The following is a 17784-nucleotide window of genomic DNA, read 5'->3' on the forward strand; positions in this document are numbered from 1 at the left end:
GGAGTGCTGACAAGTTTGCTTCTTCAGTTCATATAGCCATGCCAACTGTCCTGTGACTCAGATCACTACCTTTATGCATAGAGGCGCTGATTATTAGACCCACTAATGCCAATTTAACATTGGTTCAGTTTATTAGAGAGAGGATATGAATATAAACTGAAAAGACCAATTTACTACTAAGTACTGTGAATAGAAATATGAAGTAGAAACCACTGGCTATCAGATTTCTGTCAAATCCAAGTTCGTTATCTTAAACAGATTATTCCCCGTTGAATAATGTTGTAGATTCTTGGCTTTTTATGCCGCAACATATTCGCATCTATGCTGAGCATGTACTGTGTATCTTTTCTAAAGGCGGGTGCTGCTGTATTTTCCTAAATGCAGATTATATAGCCCTTGGTAAGTTAAAACCACAAAGCTCAGTACAGACTTGTTTCCAGTGGTTTGTGTTGCTCCAGGAAGAGCGCTGTAGGTCACAGCATCTCAGAGGAGCGACACCGGCTGTGAGCTTCAGGACACGCCGTCTTCTCCCTCCTCAGAATCTGAGGGAAAAATAATAGAAACCTTCCGGTTAGTCAAGTCTGCCAGGGAATACAATACGCGGAAAACCTGATGAAATCGATGGATAGCTTTAAATATAGAAATGCCATGGAAAGCAGGTTGTGTAATCTCATGTCTGTTCACTGGTCTTGCTCCTCATTTCTACAAGGACAAACACACTTATCCAGCTGAGCTTTTCTTTGGCAGCTACTATTCCAAAACAGTATATTTGCATTTGATAAAACATTACCAGAAGTTCTGTACAGAAATTAATTCTGTACAGAAGGTTTTGTAAGTAGCAGCATTTTGTCAACCATGAAGTTACATACAATCCTTTAAAAAGTACCATAATTTGGTTTAATTTTGTACTATCAATCATTTTGCCAGAGTAGGTGTCACTTTTTTCAAATTTCAATTTCACGTTGAACAAGAAATTGTTAAGAAATCTTTTCAGCTGTACTCACCCTCTTACTGACCAGTGGCAGTAAACTCCCTCTACTGATTGGCTCATTCTGCTCTTGCAGCAGAGACTCCACATGATCTGTATCATCCCTGGGGCATCAGAGAAAATAATAGTAATAATAATAATCAAATACAACTATATTTGGACATCACTTCTAAAATCTCAAATAAAAACCACAAAAACAATCTCGCTCCACAATGGGCCATAAATGCAGTTTTTCAAGCACACACCAAACAAGCAAGAAGACAACAAGCTGCACTGAGACGGATTAAATGTGACCTGACTAATGAGATGTCTGATACATTATGCTCACAGATCCCAGCATCTGAAAAAACATGTACCCCTGTTGGCCTGGGACTAAACCCTGCCAGAACTTCCTCTCCTGTGTTTCCCATATTGTAAGTCCCTCTCATTAGCCCCCCTTGTCTAAATAAAGAAAAAAACATTTGAGGATTGTCCCTTAAATTGCCCCTTGTTTTGGACTTTCTTTGGCTAGACCTATATAAATTTGGGAAATATTCCTGTAGATTCTTGAAGAACATGACACACATGGAAAAGAAGCATCTACTTTCCTAAGCCATAACTCAAAATACAGGTGTGCTTTACTTCAGTGTATACAAACTTTTCACAGCCCAAAAATACATATATAGTTGTCACATACTGTCAAGAACTCAATCAATCAATTTGAGAGTAAAGAAAACCTCTTCAGTAAATCAAAACATGATGAAAGCAACTAGTAGGGCAATGGTGTGTCGACAGGGGGCGCCATACTACAAAAAAAGCTACTTTGATGTTTCAGTATGATCTGACTGAGACCTCACTTGATACAAATACTGTACACACACTCTTACTCTAAGAATAAGACCTACCCAGCTGAAGGGGCCTCAACTGCTGTGCTCAGGCTGGGAAGAGGGGGGTTTATCCCCAGGAGCTGCCCAGCAATGGTAGTTAGATTGTCTCTGTTCAAATCCTGGAGGCGAGAAAGCAATGTACAGTAGCAACTGGCAGATTCATATTAGTTTATACCCTTTTATGTTGATTTTTTCAAACTGTTTTCACAGGATTGAGCTTGTTACAACACCCCTCAATGGCCTTAAAGGATAAGGCTGGTGTTTTTTAATGCATTGCTTACCGTCAACAAATCCTATGAAAATACCAAAATCAACAATGCGTTTGCTCTACTCCCGTTACTTTCTGACTTCCCACGTACCGTTTTTAGCCTTCAGCCCGGAAGTCATTGGCTCCAATTGTAAGCTAAAAACCTTGAAATACAGCTCATAAAGACATAGTTTCAATTTAAAAAATTGCTAACCATGTTACCATGAAAAGTCAGGCTGTTGTAGTTATTACTAAATCAAATTCAAATGGGAACAAATTCTTCATTACGCCGGGGACTATTTTCGGTGCTACGGAACCACTTTCCTGAGATCACAAATGTGTTTACAGCCGGCTTATTAAGGTGTTTGAGGAAAAAGTCGGCTGGCCCGGTGCATCGCGATGATGAAATATGCTGTCCAGACCAGCGGCAGGGCTCTGTGACGTGTTTTTAATCATTTTTCTAATACAATGGAGTTCTATGGCTGCTGGGACATGGCTTCATTGGGCACCGGCTACATGGACGAGACTTGTTGGCAAAACAAAATCATTGCTGATTTTGTTATTTTCATAGAGTTTGTTGACGGTAAGCAATGCATTAAAAAACACCAGCCTTCTCCTTTAAACATTCAGAAATCTACAATGAAAAGTAGGGTGTTGTTGGTGGGAATGCAAGATACACAGAAACAAATGTGTATGAGTTTAAAATGCACAGCAGAGTGGATGGGATTGACAACTAAGGATAGCCGTATGAATACTCACAGCTCTCATACTAGAAGCTATGTTAAAATCTCCTTTACAGATCTGTGATGATGCCTGCATCTGGTTTGTACCATGCTGTTTACAATCTTTAATGACAGTCTCTCACCTCGCCACTGACCAGGCCTAATATGTCCACAAACCGTTTGGCTGATGTTTTCCTGGGAGCGAAGGTAGGACTGCAGAGTGAGAAGCTCATTGATCCTCTCCTCCACCAGTCCCAGGTAAACCGTGATATTGTGGTCCTGGATTCCAGAGGAGGAGCCCAGCTGGTCGTAGATCACCAAGCTGTCACAGTTGATGTTGTGGAACAACGTTTCCACTCCTACGAAGTGTCAAATGTTGAAAAAATCATTATAATATTCCTACAATTATTGATTACGTCATTACCTTTACCGGTGAGAAAAAACTCTCCTTGTCTGACAACATAATACCCTATTTACTACATAATTATACTTAAATATACGCAATTATACTTTTCACTGAGTAAGCCTATACACATTACAGCTGATTACAGGTTCTTTATTTTTGTAAACTGACTCTGTAATCCAAGATTGCATTTACTAGAGACAGACAGTACACCTACAGCATTTATAACCTGCAACTTGCTGATGTCTGTGTTTCTTTAGATGCTCTCTCCAATAGGTGCCATTCTCTCTTTTCTCTCTTTGTATGGGGAAGCAAGTCACATCAAATTGCATGCCGAAGCCTGACAGTTTATTTCCTTGCTCCCCGACAAACACACATACCTTGTTGAACATAATTCCCCTCACTCTGGTGTAAGTTACATCCAATCCACAAAGCAGCAATTATGTCAATTATGTCAATTTTCTGCTTGCGACTGCCTCCCACAGTGTCCTTTGGTGGAAAAACACAAACGCAATTTTATTGAAATAAGTGCTGCGTTGGGACTGGAAGTACATTTGAATTTGAAGTCATGTTATATAAGATATGTATGTTTGCTGCTGAGGAAAGAAACATTAAACTGCTGAATTTTGACATGCAGTTTGCTGCGACACTTTCTCCTAGTAAAAGGGATGCATACTGAGGCAAGGGCGCCCTATGTAGTACCTTTCTTAAGCTGATCCAGGATCTTATCCACAGAGGTGATGCTCTGTCGACAGGCCGCCAACTGTCCCTCGGCAGCTTCCTGTTTGATGGAAACTCCTGTCAGCAGAGCCTGGTGCTCCTCCTGCTGCCGCCGCTCCTCGCCACCAAAGCTCGCCATCCCATCACAGAGCTTTTAGTCAAAGACATAATGGAAGACAGCTGACAACAGCAATAACACTTTTATACCAGATTTCTCCTTTGTCTGTCTCTCTCTCTTTCTCTCTCACACACACACACACACACACACACACACACAGACGATACCAACCTGAATGATTTGCTCACGAATGGTCTCTGCTTCATTGTGCTGAAAGTTGACGAAGTTCAGTAAAGCATAGTTCTGCTCCTCCACTGTTGGATAAGGGAACATATAACAAGACATTTACATTACTGAACAAAGGCACAGTTTCCTTTTTTTGAAATTTTGTATAGCGCTATCCTTCCACTAAATGCTTAAGCTCATAACGAGATAATGAGATACTTGTTAGATACTTCATTACACCCCAAGGGAAGGCTGGTTCTTAAATTAACCGGTGTTACTGGTTAAATAATATTTATCATCTGCCTCTCACTGAGTGATGTTTGGCAGAGACTCACTCTCTATGAAAGTCCTGGCCAGCTTGTCCAAGTCCCTCTCCCCTGTCTCTTTGTGGATCTTGTTGACAGCTTCCTCAAAAGCTTCCAGTCCCCATTCCCTAGACTCCAGATTCTTGCGCTGCTCCGCTTCGGGGGCAAAGGTCAGAGATGAAAAGTCAAATAAGCAAGAGGGCATTCTCTACTGTGATTATGGGTACGACCAGGTATAAAACGCAGCCAAGAACTGTACGGGAGAATAAAAAACAGGAGAAAGCAAGAAAGATTGCTGACTGGTTTTGGCATAGCAACCAACAAAGCAAACCAGTGGTGTGATATTATCACAACATATGAGGTAATGTTTTTTTAATATGTAACCTGGAGTGTACTTGTTTTCAGCAGCATCCTAGTTTTGGGAGTCATAGCAATCATTGTGTTTAAGTGTTTTTCAGTTGTATGAAACCAAGCATGGGGTGTATGGTCACCTTTCCTGCTGCTGATCCCCTGGGTGATGTGCGCAGTGGCCTTGATGTCGAGGAAAGCCTGGAAGTTGCGGTCATCTGAGATAACTCGTTCCAAGTTGCTCTTCTTTGTGATGTACAGGGCCACGTCTTCAGCAGTCTTGTCCTTCAACATCCTCTGTTTACCCTGGATGTCATCACTGGGCGTGGCCATAAATACAGTATATGACACATTGGACAATGATAGGCAGTGGATATACTTTATCTTTATCTTTTTTATCTATTTTTATGAATCTTTTTTACCAAGGTACTGCATGAGGTACTGTATGAGATATTAGATATTTACGGGAGAGTGAGAATCAGTGAGAATCAGTCTCAGCTGGCTGTGACACAGCCTGTGGCATCTGCTGATTTTCCATCTTCTTTCATGTATTCAAAGAGCAAAGCAGAGGAACACAACTTCTGCACACTTATGTCCATGCAAGTTTCTTTAAACTTTTGGTCTAGTTGACGTGATGAAGACTAAAGAAAATTGCATGGACCTACAAGTGTACAGTAGTTTTGTTCCTCTACTTTGATTCATTTTGGCTTCCAGCACCTTAGCAAAGATAGTCGAGTGTGTGATGATCTCTCTATAGAATGTATTCAAAGAGAAAACATAATATGTATACTAACCTCACAGCTGCATGCAGGTAATGCAGGTAGATTTAGAGCACAGTATTACAGTACGCCTCACCTGGCCTGAAAGGCTGCGGTGCACTTCGTCATCACGTTACGGATGTCCTTGCGAATCTCATGCAGCTCCTGAACGATACGATACGGACTCAATGGTCTACAGTCTAAAATATTAATTCCCCTTCCCTGCCCGTTGGCCCTGACATCAGAACATCTGTACTATCTAAAGCCAACTAAAGCTTGAAGATCAGTGGAAATGACAGGACACAAAGAAACCTGTTATTATTTAAGTATATTCTGTTGTACACTATTTCAAATTCAGATCTGGCTATATTTCCAAGGAGATTTACAAGTAAGAGGGCCATCATTCTGCCACTTCTCCCCTGGTATCTCCCCTTCACACCAAAGGTAAGATGTAGTAGCACTAAAAGGTTAATTTGGATAGAACTGACTGAGCAGAAATTGGACCTGCCTTTTCCACCCGAGAGCGAACATGTAGAAACTGTTTCCTCTCCACATGCAGGATCTTCAGCTCCTCCCTCAGCTGTCCATTCTTGGCCAGTAGCTTACTGAAGCAAACGCGACCCTAGCGTAGAAACATGGGTTTGATTAGTAACAGTTATTATGTTGGAGTCAGGGAATGACAAAAAGAACAGGGCAACGTAAATATGAAGGACAGCTGACAAACTTTTTGAATAAAAAGAAGTCAGCAAAGATCTAATTCCAACATGTGGTTTGAATGGTTTCTCTGTGTGACACTAACCCTCTGCAGTTTGTTTTCCAGAAAGCAGGTGGTTTTCTGTAAGTTGCTCTTCTCTGATTTCCGTCTGAGGCATTTGGTTCCCCCTCCAGTCCTCTGTCCTTCCAGCTTCCTCTCCCATTTCAAAATCTGAAGACAAAGCCAGTAAGAAGGGTCAACTGTGGTCAGAAAGTCAGGAGACAATTCACAATGGGGCATTCTGTGGAGTATCACGTTTCTCACGTCTTATTTGTTTTCTTATCTCACTGCCATTGTCCATGTTATTGTCCATTTTATTGTTTCATTCCAGCACCTATTGCACGCTCAGCTGTCCTGTTGCAGGATCCCTATCTGAACTAGCCTGCCCAAGGTTTCTTCTTGTTTCTGTTGTCAGAGAATTGTAAGACTATAAATGAGTGATTTGATTGAGGGTCTCAAAATGCTAACAGCCTTTTTGTCTTGCTGTCGTCCGACAACAGAAACACAAAGATATGTCAAAGAAAACACCTGCATTGTGTTATAAGCTATGCTGAAACCCAAAATAAGTGATCGCAGACAGAGTCAGAGGCAACAGAAAGTTGGGTTCTTAACATTGCTGGCAATGGTGAGAACCAATCTATACCCTGCAGAAGTACGTCAGCCATGTTTGTGAAGAGCGTCTATTGCATCAATTTGTTTTATGATTGATTGTTGATTAGTTAAGCTCGTTCGCTGTAAAGTCCTTTGAGACACGCTTTTGTGATGAAGGGGCTATATACATAAACCTGATTTGACCTGACTCACCTGATCTTTCAAAAAGGCCACTTCGCATTTTTCTGCTTCCAGCTCCTCATCTATTCTGTCTCTAGAGACCAACATGGTGCTCAGGTCGTGGGTGATGCTAGCATCAGTCCAACGGCGAAATGGACTCTCAGAAATTCTGAGACTGCGTAGGATCTCCTCACGCTCATCCTGCAGCTTGTGGATCTCACGTCTGATGACACACACACACACACGTGTTGGACGACTCAAGCATTCGGTAAAAGTTAGTGAGGATAAACAACAAGAAGCATGCAAATGTGAAAATTTTGAAAAAACAGAACTGACAACATTCAAAGCTACAATGAGCTCCATTCGTATTTGAACAATGACACATTATTTGATGTTTGGCACCATACTCTTACTACTTCTGAATTAATGTTTGCTTGAATTTAACCCACTGTGTAATTGAGAGTGTTCTAGAGCTACTAGGCATCCTTATAATGGTACAGCTGGGCATGTAACCACAACGTCCTGGTCTTCAATCTGGCCCAGAACCCTTGTTGCGTGTCATTTCTCTCTCTCTCTCCCATCTTTCCTTTTGCTCCCTACTGCCAACTATCAAAGAAAGCAGAAATGCAAAATCAGAAATAGAGTAGTTATGAGCCAGGTGTTGCTACAGTGAAATTCTCAGAGACATTAAGTCTGCTGATGTTCATATGTTGCAGACTGTATGTGTTCCAAGTACTTTGGGCAAATCGGGGATCATGCACAAAAAAGGTCCATAGTTCTTTTAAATTGTTCGCTCAATATGAAAATACTCTCAAAATATAGACGACAGTCTGCATTTTAATGTCATCGTCAATGAGTGTGGTTTACATCCACACAGTATTACCAGGATATTGATGTGTATGCAAATGCGTTATTTCACATTCAAAGTAATGAATGTGGAGTGGAGTCAAAACTGTGTCACTGTAAATATACTCATGGAGATTTGCAGTGTTGTTAAATCAAGGCTGCTGCTTACATCTGTGTGCAGATGAGGTCTTGGGCTTTTAGGCTATATGCCCGCTTAGCTCCATCCACTCTGCGGTACTGCAACTGTAGTTTGTTCAGGTCTGTTTCAGCTGCATTGAAAATAGAAGTCAATGTCCGTCCTCATATCATTTGAACCACCATTTAGTGTATCTTTATATTATAACCCTGATCTCTTTCTGCATGCATAGGACAAAGCAGTGTTTCTGTGTTGGTGGTAAAGTAGCACAGGTGAGATTAACAGTATCAAGACAAAAACAGGGGGGGTACATGCAACAAGTGTGCTTGCAACACAAAAGTCCATCCAATGTTACTGTGTCAAATTAGGAATTACAGTATATTGGTGGTGGGTCTGTCTGATATCTTCGGGGAGGGGTTATGAAATATGAGAAATAGAGTAAAATCATGAATGTAAAATCATGTGAATAGTCAAGGCATCTAATATACGAGATGCATAATGTTACCAAGATCAATGTTTAATCGGCTTGAAGAAGAGCGCTGAGCTGATGTCCGCCGCCTCATGTCGCCTGATGATAATCTGCCTGAAGGTAAATTAACGTTAGTTTGTAACGCTACAAACCTGGTGACAGCTACAAACTGAACGTGAAACTCACAATTTAGTAATTGTTAGCCACTGATTAATAATAACGTTGACATTAACTGAATTAGTGGGTCACTAGTTAATGGCATTACTGATGTTATGGCAAATCATCGACATCAACTTTCCCAAACTAGCGTTACGTCAGTTTAGCAAGCTAACGTTAGCTAACATCAGCTAAGTAGCTTAGCGTTAACGTTAACTGTAATTCATCGATGGTTTTTAATGTAACATTGAATATACTTAGCTATATATAAAAGTTAAAAACTAGTTGACGTGATAGTGGAGAGTAAGATATATCATAACTAGTTAACTCACTGTTGTTTATGTTGGGTAATTTAGCAAACTTACCTTCTAAGTTAACTTAGGTGCAATGACTGTTATTTTGAACCCGATCTGTTGTGAAGCTCCCTGCTGTAGAATGTTGAATTTTAGATTGGCTAAAGGCAAAATACACCAACATCTTGTTACACATTACAAATAGTTACTTCCTCATCAAATATATTGAAATAAATTATGAAATACCACTGCCAAGAAATGTATATTGAAATATATGTAATTAGTATTTTCAAAATACAAAAATACAATGAAGAAACTGTAAATGTGCTGCTTCACAACAGGCATATACTGCTGAATGCATTTAGCTATTATTTAATTAGCACCATAGAGATAAATCTCTATGCACTGACTAAAAATAATGTACAAATAAACAAAGTAGTTAAAATTATTGAATATTTGAATTCCCTACACTGGTATGTAACTGATGCTTTATAGCTAGGATATAAGCAATAAGCCCCCGAAAGGCATTGTCAGGCACAACACATTTGTTGTTTATTGGTTGAATAACAAAATGAGTCTATGTTATAGCTTAACAATGAGAAAGAAACCAATATTGGTGATATTGTGCTCATGACTTTATCATTGCTAAAGTTGGCTACATTTGGCTAATTAACTAATTGACTGTGTCTATGTGGAATGTGGAAATTTTTTATTAAAAGTAGCATCTCACTTTTATGAGATGCTACTTTTGGCGCCCACGTTTACTGGCTCAACATGTGTAAACATGTTAGCTAGCTAGTCAGACGATGCCTCCAGCTAGCACTGCTCACTGTTTTCACCATACTTTAATATGATGTTCTGCTGGTTTGGGCCTAATGTACAATACTTGAAATACTACTTGCGTAATATGTGCATAGTGACCTTATAAGTGGGTATAAAGAAGTTTATTAAACAGTGAGGAAGCAGGGGTGGGGTTGGTGAGCCTCCACATCCATCAGGATGGACATGAGTGCTCTCACTGAGTTTTGACAATCATCATTCTGTAGCCAATATAAAGTGTACAGTATCTGAATATGATGATGCCTTTTTTTATTTTCTAAAACCCAGATCAATTCTAGGCAGCACTGTAATTTGAGTAGCCTATTTACACTGCTACCAAAAGTAACTTGAAAAGAATTTTCAATGACAAATCTTGATAAAAAAAAAAAAAAAGTCAAAATACTGTCCATTTTTGACAATGCAGAACATCTTTGTTTGCAAAATAAATCAGCAGTGCAATGAACTTGTCCAAGTCTCTGATTATGGATATACTTTAACACATCTTGAAATAACAGTTGTAAATTATGGTACTAATAGGCTACTCAAACTGTAACCAATTGTTTGTTCAATTGGACATTCTCTATGGCTGTTGGATGCAAAGTAAAACTAATAAAAAGTAATCAGATTACATTACTATACTACACTTAGTTTGACTATCCCTGTGGATTTTGTTATTAATTACAATTTTTGCCTAAAAAGTAGGCTAGGTTGGCTTTAATGATTAATATTTTCCTTCCTGACCCTATATATAACTTTGACCTCATATGACTCACATTGTATCACACTCAACCAGGTAAAACAGCACTCCAATTTTATCATGCCATTAATGAGGGAGGGCCCTTTCAACACATCCAGTATGACTAATTCTGGAGTGCGTCCCAGAGTCCATATTGCCAAATGGATCACGTTGTGTTGATGGCAGGACTGACACCGTTATAAGACTACTGTGGCAATAAGGGTGTGTAGAGTAAACAGACGAAATGCCTTAGTAGATGACTGAATCACAGAAACAACTCTGACCTGGCGCCAGCCAATGGGATTACATCAGTCGTGTGAATGGGCACTCCTTTTGGCAAGCCTTAATTTTCCTTTCCATGTGATGTAATCTTTTTAGTAACCAACTCTGAAATTCTTTGGAACATTTTTGTGAGTTCAACTGAGGACAAATGACTACCATTCAAATTCTGATGGTTTGAAACTGAAACTATAATCTTAACTCCTATCCCTAAATTTGCCCCTTTTCAGAATGAAGACCAAAGAATCTCCTCACTCTGGATGATTTTCCTTATCCTTCTGTCTCTCTGAGCAAGGGTGAAACTAATATTTACTCACATTACTGTAATTGAGTAGCTTTTTTGTGTACTTGTACTTTTTTGAGTATTTTTTAAAGTCAGTAGTTTTACTTTTACTTAAGTACATATTTACTTAAGTATTGTACTTAGCTACATTTATCACATCACATTCATCACAAAGTACAGATTTTGTGTCTCTCCATCAGCATCAGAAACTGGACCATCGTAAACTGACAAATTGTGGAGCCATTCACAGTGAGAAGAGTAATTTGACTTTACTTTATTTGTGCAATTTATTTTGTAACTTCCAAATTTTCCTATTAAAAGAATCTAGTTGAACTCTGTCCTCTAATCCTTTTATTATTGCATGGGAAATATACATGCAACAACGTTCAGTTTTCTAAAAAGTAACACAGTCAATTTTTCTCTGAGTACATTTTAAATTAGCTACTTTTTACTTTTACTTAAGTCGATTTTTACACCAGTACTTTTACTTCTACTTAAGTACAATATCAGCAAAGTAACGGTACTTCTACTTGACTAGGACATTCTAGTACTCTTTCTGTTTGGCACTCATAAGAATAGGATTAGGACACACGCGCACACACACACACACACACACACACTGGGCTGGCTCTTGGAGACAAGCTTGCTAACTGAGTCAGCAGCTGTATTCTTGAATGAGTCAGTCGACCACAGAGGCCTTTCGTTTCTCAAAGCCCTGCCTCATCCCTCCCTCACACACACACAGGCACGTAGCCTACGTTTACTCTGACTGGCCCTTACCTCACTACAGCATCACTTCCCTCCACTTCCAGTTTAATCAGCAACTACTATATGATACGTTCGCAAATAGCCAATAGCAATGTAGCAGTCAGGAATGTCAGGAAGGTATTTGATTGGTCTGGTAAAATCAAGTGAGGCTCCACCAGAGGTAATTCAAGTCAATGATTAAAGTTATTGGAAATGTTATGGAAATATATTTGTTTATTTTAGCTGTAATTGTGTGTATGTGTGTGTGTTTGAACATCACTGTGCTTTTCATTATTATTCAACATTATGTGTCTTTCATTTCCAGTGCTCCCCTTTTTACTTGAAGCCTTATTTTTATCTCAGTAATGATATACAGTACTGACATGCTGCGACGAGTAATGCGGTTTATGATTTTCTGCAAAGCTAATAATCCCATATGATCCTTCCAGTCATTTACCGTATGAATGAGCCATGTTTTACCAGGAAGGGACTCTTACATCTGCTTTGAGTTTTCCAGGATTGTACCTGCTTTCATGTAGTAATATCTCCTGGAAGGCTGCGATAATGTAACACTGCCTTACACGACAGGCGCACGTGAACAAGGAAGTGGAGGAGGAAAGCAGGGAGGGGAGCAGTAAAAACCATAAAACACGGTCCGGTCCATTTCTGCCAGTGACTCAACAGGAAATGATGGAGCGGGAGTGAGGTGACAGAGAGAGATGGAAAGGGAGGAGGAGGGTGGGAGTGAGAAGGAAGATAGAGAAAGGAAGAAAGGAAGACTGACTTTGTCATGCCTCAGGACTCCAAAGCATGTTGGGGGAGAGAGACAGAGAGAGAAAGACAAGAGACAGACAGAGAGAGAGAGAGAGAGAGAGAGAGAGTAAACATCATCAGGCACCATTCCATTTTCTTTTATTTGATACATTTTACTGTATTTTCTATTACACTATACTCTCTGATATAATGTTCTATACTTAACATGGACATCAATCTATTCTGTACTTTACATCTATTGTTATATTACAGCTAGTATTTTTACCATTATTCTAACTGTTTATTGGATTTTTTTTTATCATCATTACTGTTATCATTATCGAAGCTGAATTGTACTTCATGCCAATAAAGCTCATTGAATTGAATTTAATTGACAGAGAGAGATAGAGAGAGAGAGAGCAAGAGAGACAGAGAGTCAGAGAGAGAAAGCAAGAGAGACAGAGAGAGAGTCAGAGAGACAGACAGAGAGAGAGAGAGACAGCGTTCAATGGTTTTCTGAGGAAATCTGTGGGCCGTGAAAACACAGATGGCCTCGTCATTTCTCCCCCCCGCAACTCTGCACAATGGAGTTATGACATCCACACACACACACATTAAATCATCAGCGGTCAAACTGTAATATGAACAAACTTGTGCATTCAGTCATCTTGGTCAAATTGTCACTGGCACAATTCAGTGTTCCGGTGATTCAGATCGACTTTAACCCCAGGACAAGTGTGGACACTGAAAAAAACAAGCAAATATTTGCAGTGTCTCCCTGTCACATCCATTTCCCAAAAATCGTTAAGGATTTCTGGAAGTGAGTTCATTGGTCCATGACCTGAGTGAACTCAAGTGTTATTGACAAAAAAAAAAAGATTTTGTGTTGAAATTGTACCCTGATGATGAGGTGCTTTATGCAGATAGCTCCTTTCAATGAGCCAAAGAATATATTTTTGCGCTTAAAATGTAAAGTCTCTCCTCTCCCCTCCTCCCTCCTTTACCCAATTCAATAGTAATTCCTAATGAATTGGAGAACCTCACAGGGAAGCGGAAGGCCTCCTGCTGGGCCGGCAGACCCTCGGCCCTCACTGAGGCCGGGGACCACGGGTAGGGAAGCTGCCCAGGCCTCCGACGGCGTATCCTGGGCAAACAGCGAAAGAATCGCTCCTTTCATGCTGGAGTCCCGGCCTTTCATTGTCGCTGTCACCGTGAAATCAGTCGTCATGGGGTTTAAATCACTTGAATCCCTGCCACTTCCTCAATCACTGCTTCACTGACGCTCTTCTGTTTCTCCCTGTTGGCATCCTGGGAAAAAAAACTCTTTTGCTCTCTTGTCTTTCATAGGGGCAGCAGTACAGCACATAATGAGCTGTGTGTGCGAATGTGTGTGTGTGTGTGTGTGTGTGTGTGTGTGTGTGTGTGCACCACCTCTAATCCATTAGCTTGCCCGTGGTCAAAGGAAATAAACATACATTACATTTTGTTCACATAACACACATCTGCAGTCTTTAATGCTAAATGTATAATTTTCAAAATTGCAGATCAATTTTGCATCACAAACTGCATCAGCAGCCCAATAAAGTTTTAATCTTCAGTATGTAGCCTATTTTTTTTCTTCTGGTTCTCAGCACAGTTCCCAGTGCTAGCCAAAATATCAAAGGCAGCATAAACATCATCCCTAGCCCATCCTCCTCTTCCTCCCATGGCTGTTGGTTCTTTGATAACTGAGCTGTTTTTCACTGGATGAGGTCAAAGGCTGTGGTGGGTAGCCCACTCAGACATTTGAGGAGTCTGCTTCCTTCCTGACGCCTCCATCTTGTCAGACCAACCAGAAATCCAGAGTTAATGGACTAAAAAACGTGATTCTGTGAAGCGTGTTTTTCCAATCACACCTGTATCTCTGCAGGCAGAATTCCAAAGTATGAATGAATGGTATTAACTCAGAGCACCATTATATCAAACTTTTTGAGACATTTCCTACATTTCTCAATTAAAGACTGCTTATGAAACAGCTAAAACATCTGTCTGAACATATACTTCTGTTGGCAGTCAGCCCAGGAAGAAAAGTGGCAAACATGACTGTTCCATGTCAAGCATAACCCTTAGACAAGGAAATGGTGGGTGGGGAAAAAAGAAGTGCAGTAGGTTAGACGTTTTTCACAAGAATTACTCTCTGGTTTTTCACAATAATTCTGGCTTCAATCTAGAACTGGAGGACAATTCCGCAATTCGCCCCACTACTGACTGAGCTTGCCACTAATGGATAGCAAACATTTTTTTCCCTCTCAAACTGACTGAGAACACACCACCACTAACAGTACAGTATGTACAGTGGCAGCTGTAACTGAGCCATTTTTGAAGTAATCATCCATTACTAAATGTGTATATCTCATAAATGTAACAGTGATATTTTTATTGTTACAAACAGCTTGTAACATTAATTGACAGACAAGACTAGGAGGAATGTGACATGTTGCTGCGTTACCTACTCAGAGGTGAATAACAACATACAAGACAACAGAGAAATGTGTGTTACACTGGAACATGGACTAGATAAACACTTCATGAGTATTCAGATTTCTGATCATAAGACAAATCAAAGATGAATTCTGGTATTGATAATGCTATATCAATCATAGAATCTGATGAAATGCCCCGGAAACTAGTTGCAAATCATTTGGGAAATGAGAAACATTCCTGCAACAACCTCATAAACAGGAAAAAAAATGTAAGAAAATTGTTGTGTATCTTCCAAATAGCAAAAAAACTCCTTATTTATGGCTGAAATGGTGCATTGAGGATATTAAATCAAGTCAACACAATAAAATGTGAAATGCAAAACATTCCTGTTATAGTATCACAACATTCTCATTCTCAATGTGGCAGCAATCACAGGTTTTATAGCTTTGTTTTAAAGAGAAACACATTTTAAAGCCATTCACTTCAATGCATAGTCAAACGTTCACAATAATCATACAGTTTGCTTTGTTTTTCCAAGTGAAAACGAGATGCTCCGTATGCACGTGCACGTAAACATGAACTGTCTGATAGGTTGAGCGTGACGTCCAAAATGGCAGCGGGCTTGTCTGTCTGCAGCCTGTAACGAGGCTCTAATTGCTATTACATGTTTGTACACAGCTGGTTCCTCTATAAGAGAATTCCCCTTGACGCCGTGTCAGCACATCAACCTACACAAATGTATTTACCATGGAACATGTATGTTAACACCTACTGACTGAGATTCTTCATTTCCTATATGGCAGCGTGGGCAGTTGTTAAATGAATAATGGCAGGACGTTTATATAATTAATAGTTAATTCATATTTCTGTGCTTATCTGCAGCTCACAAAACACTCTGGATAGATGTGAAAACACTCTGGAACTGATAGTCTGCAGATGATGCCTTTGGTGCAGAATATCAGGATCCCAAAACTCAAAATCACAAACCATGAATTCCCCCTCCAAGGTGAAATTTCAGGAACTATATTTACTTTTGATTACTACCACAATCTCTAGATCTTTCTTGCCGTAAATCCGCTTGAGCAGCAATTTAAAAAATTCTCTCACAAACGCTTAAGCCTTGATTTTGCTCCAACTTTGATGGTTCAACTTTGATTTTCAAGCAGCATGAGGGAGTTCAATCCATGAGAGAGCAATCCATCACATCTTTTAAAAAAAAAAAAAAAAAAAAAAATGAAAGGGGGAGGAGGGGTGTTCAGATGTGGGAGGTGGGCTTCTGACTGCACTGACAGCTGTGAGGGACGGAGGTTTCTCAACGCAGGAAATGACTTGACCTCCCCTGTGGGAGACTGGCCCACCCTGACATCAACCCCCACAGCTCCGAGCATCCTGGGTCACTGTTAGCGCCTGCAGAGGGAGCAGGGTGAGGAGAACATCTGATGGTGCAGGTAGCAAGAATTTGAGATTTGGATGAGCGTTTACTGAGCAGTTCAGTAGTAGGTGTCTGCTGTGTGTGGAAGAGAATTAGGGAGTTAGAGAATTATTTGAGTCCTGAGATTAAAAGAAGAAGAATTCCCTATGAAATGAACTCACATTACCTTTACTTTCTGGAAAACAGAGCATCTTTAATGGTGACCTCATGCTGCGTCAGTAGGTATAAATATAAATTCCAACCAGTAAAATCATTACAGATTTATTTATTTACAATCCCGCCCCTCCCATCAAATAAAACAGCCTTTCTCTCCCTGACTGATATTCCACTGGTTTACACGTTAGAATAGTAAAGACGCAAGGTGCTTTAAAGTCAGAATTCTGAGAATAAAGTGAAAAATTCTGACTTTATTTATCTATTTATTTATTATTTTCTCAGAATTCTCAGAAAATCTCAGAACGCAAATACATTTTTCACATGCAGCCCGTAGAACAGAATAACAGAATAAAACAGACTAAACAGAAAGCTTTGCAGACCAACACCTTTAAACGTCTTTTAACTTGTAAGGTCGTACTGTATAAGGCGTTTACCAATACGCTGTTTGAGAATCAAGATGTGAGATGTGCTTCATCACTCTTTGAAGTCACTCTTTGAAGAAGATTGATAGCAGTTTCACCTCTTTATCTCTGAAGCACACCGCTGAAACTGCTGCCAACCTTTTCATTGCACAACAGGAAGTTGATCAAACAGTTTATTTGCTTAAAAACTCTTGTGTCACTTTAAACAAAGACTTTGAACTAGTCTGTGGAATGGAGGAATTAATAGACTGGTGCAGTAATACAAGCACATTACATATGAAGTATCTATTTTACAGTTTTATGATGAAGTTATTTAGGTAGGTATTATGCAGCAATCCTTAACATGACATAAGTGTCTTTTGTACTGTATGGTATCCTCTATGACCCTAAACAGCATTTTATTGGAGTATTAAGCAATAGAATGTGACCATTTCGCAATTTGGAGGAAGTTTACAGGGTTATTTGGCACTTTTACAGTTTTATGATGAAGTTATTTATGTATTATGTCGTACATTATAATACTTAATATGACATAAGTATCTTTTCTCCTGTGCTTTGAGGCTCTAGGATTTCCTTTGAGTTTTACAACAATAGGATGACCATTTGGCAATTTGGAGGAAGATTGCAGG

General features: G+C 39.7%; 1 protein-coding gene across 1 annotated transcript; it reads right to left on the reverse strand.

Moving 5' to 3' along the window:
- Positions 1-473: 473 nt before the first annotated feature.
- On the reverse strand, positions 474-13880 carry LOC139664432 (outer dynein arm-docking complex subunit 1-like). Its single transcript, XM_071543257.1, has 11 exons — positions 13762-13880; positions 7199-7388; positions 6440-6565; positions 6149-6262; positions 5738-5805; positions 5026-5201; positions 4565-4690; positions 4236-4318; positions 3929-4097; positions 3001-3182; positions 474-542 (listed from the first exon to the last, which is right to left on the reverse strand). The coding sequence occupies exons 1-11, from the start codon at positions 13878-13880 to the stop codon at positions 474-476; spliced, it is 1422 nt and encodes a 473-aa protein (XP_071399358.1).
- Between the last annotated feature and the right edge of the window lie 3904 nt (positions 13881-17784).

The sequence above is a fragment of the Centroberyx affinis genome, unplaced genomic scaffold (genome assembly GCF_046629955.1).
Source record: "Centroberyx affinis isolate AG114_WGS23_722 - 3 ecotype Tasmania unplaced genomic scaffold, CSIRO-AGI_Caff_v1 ptg004275l_1, whole genome shotgun sequence".
In the NCBI taxonomy this organism is placed as follows: Eukaryota; Metazoa; Chordata; class Actinopteri; order Beryciformes; family Berycidae; genus Centroberyx; species Centroberyx affinis.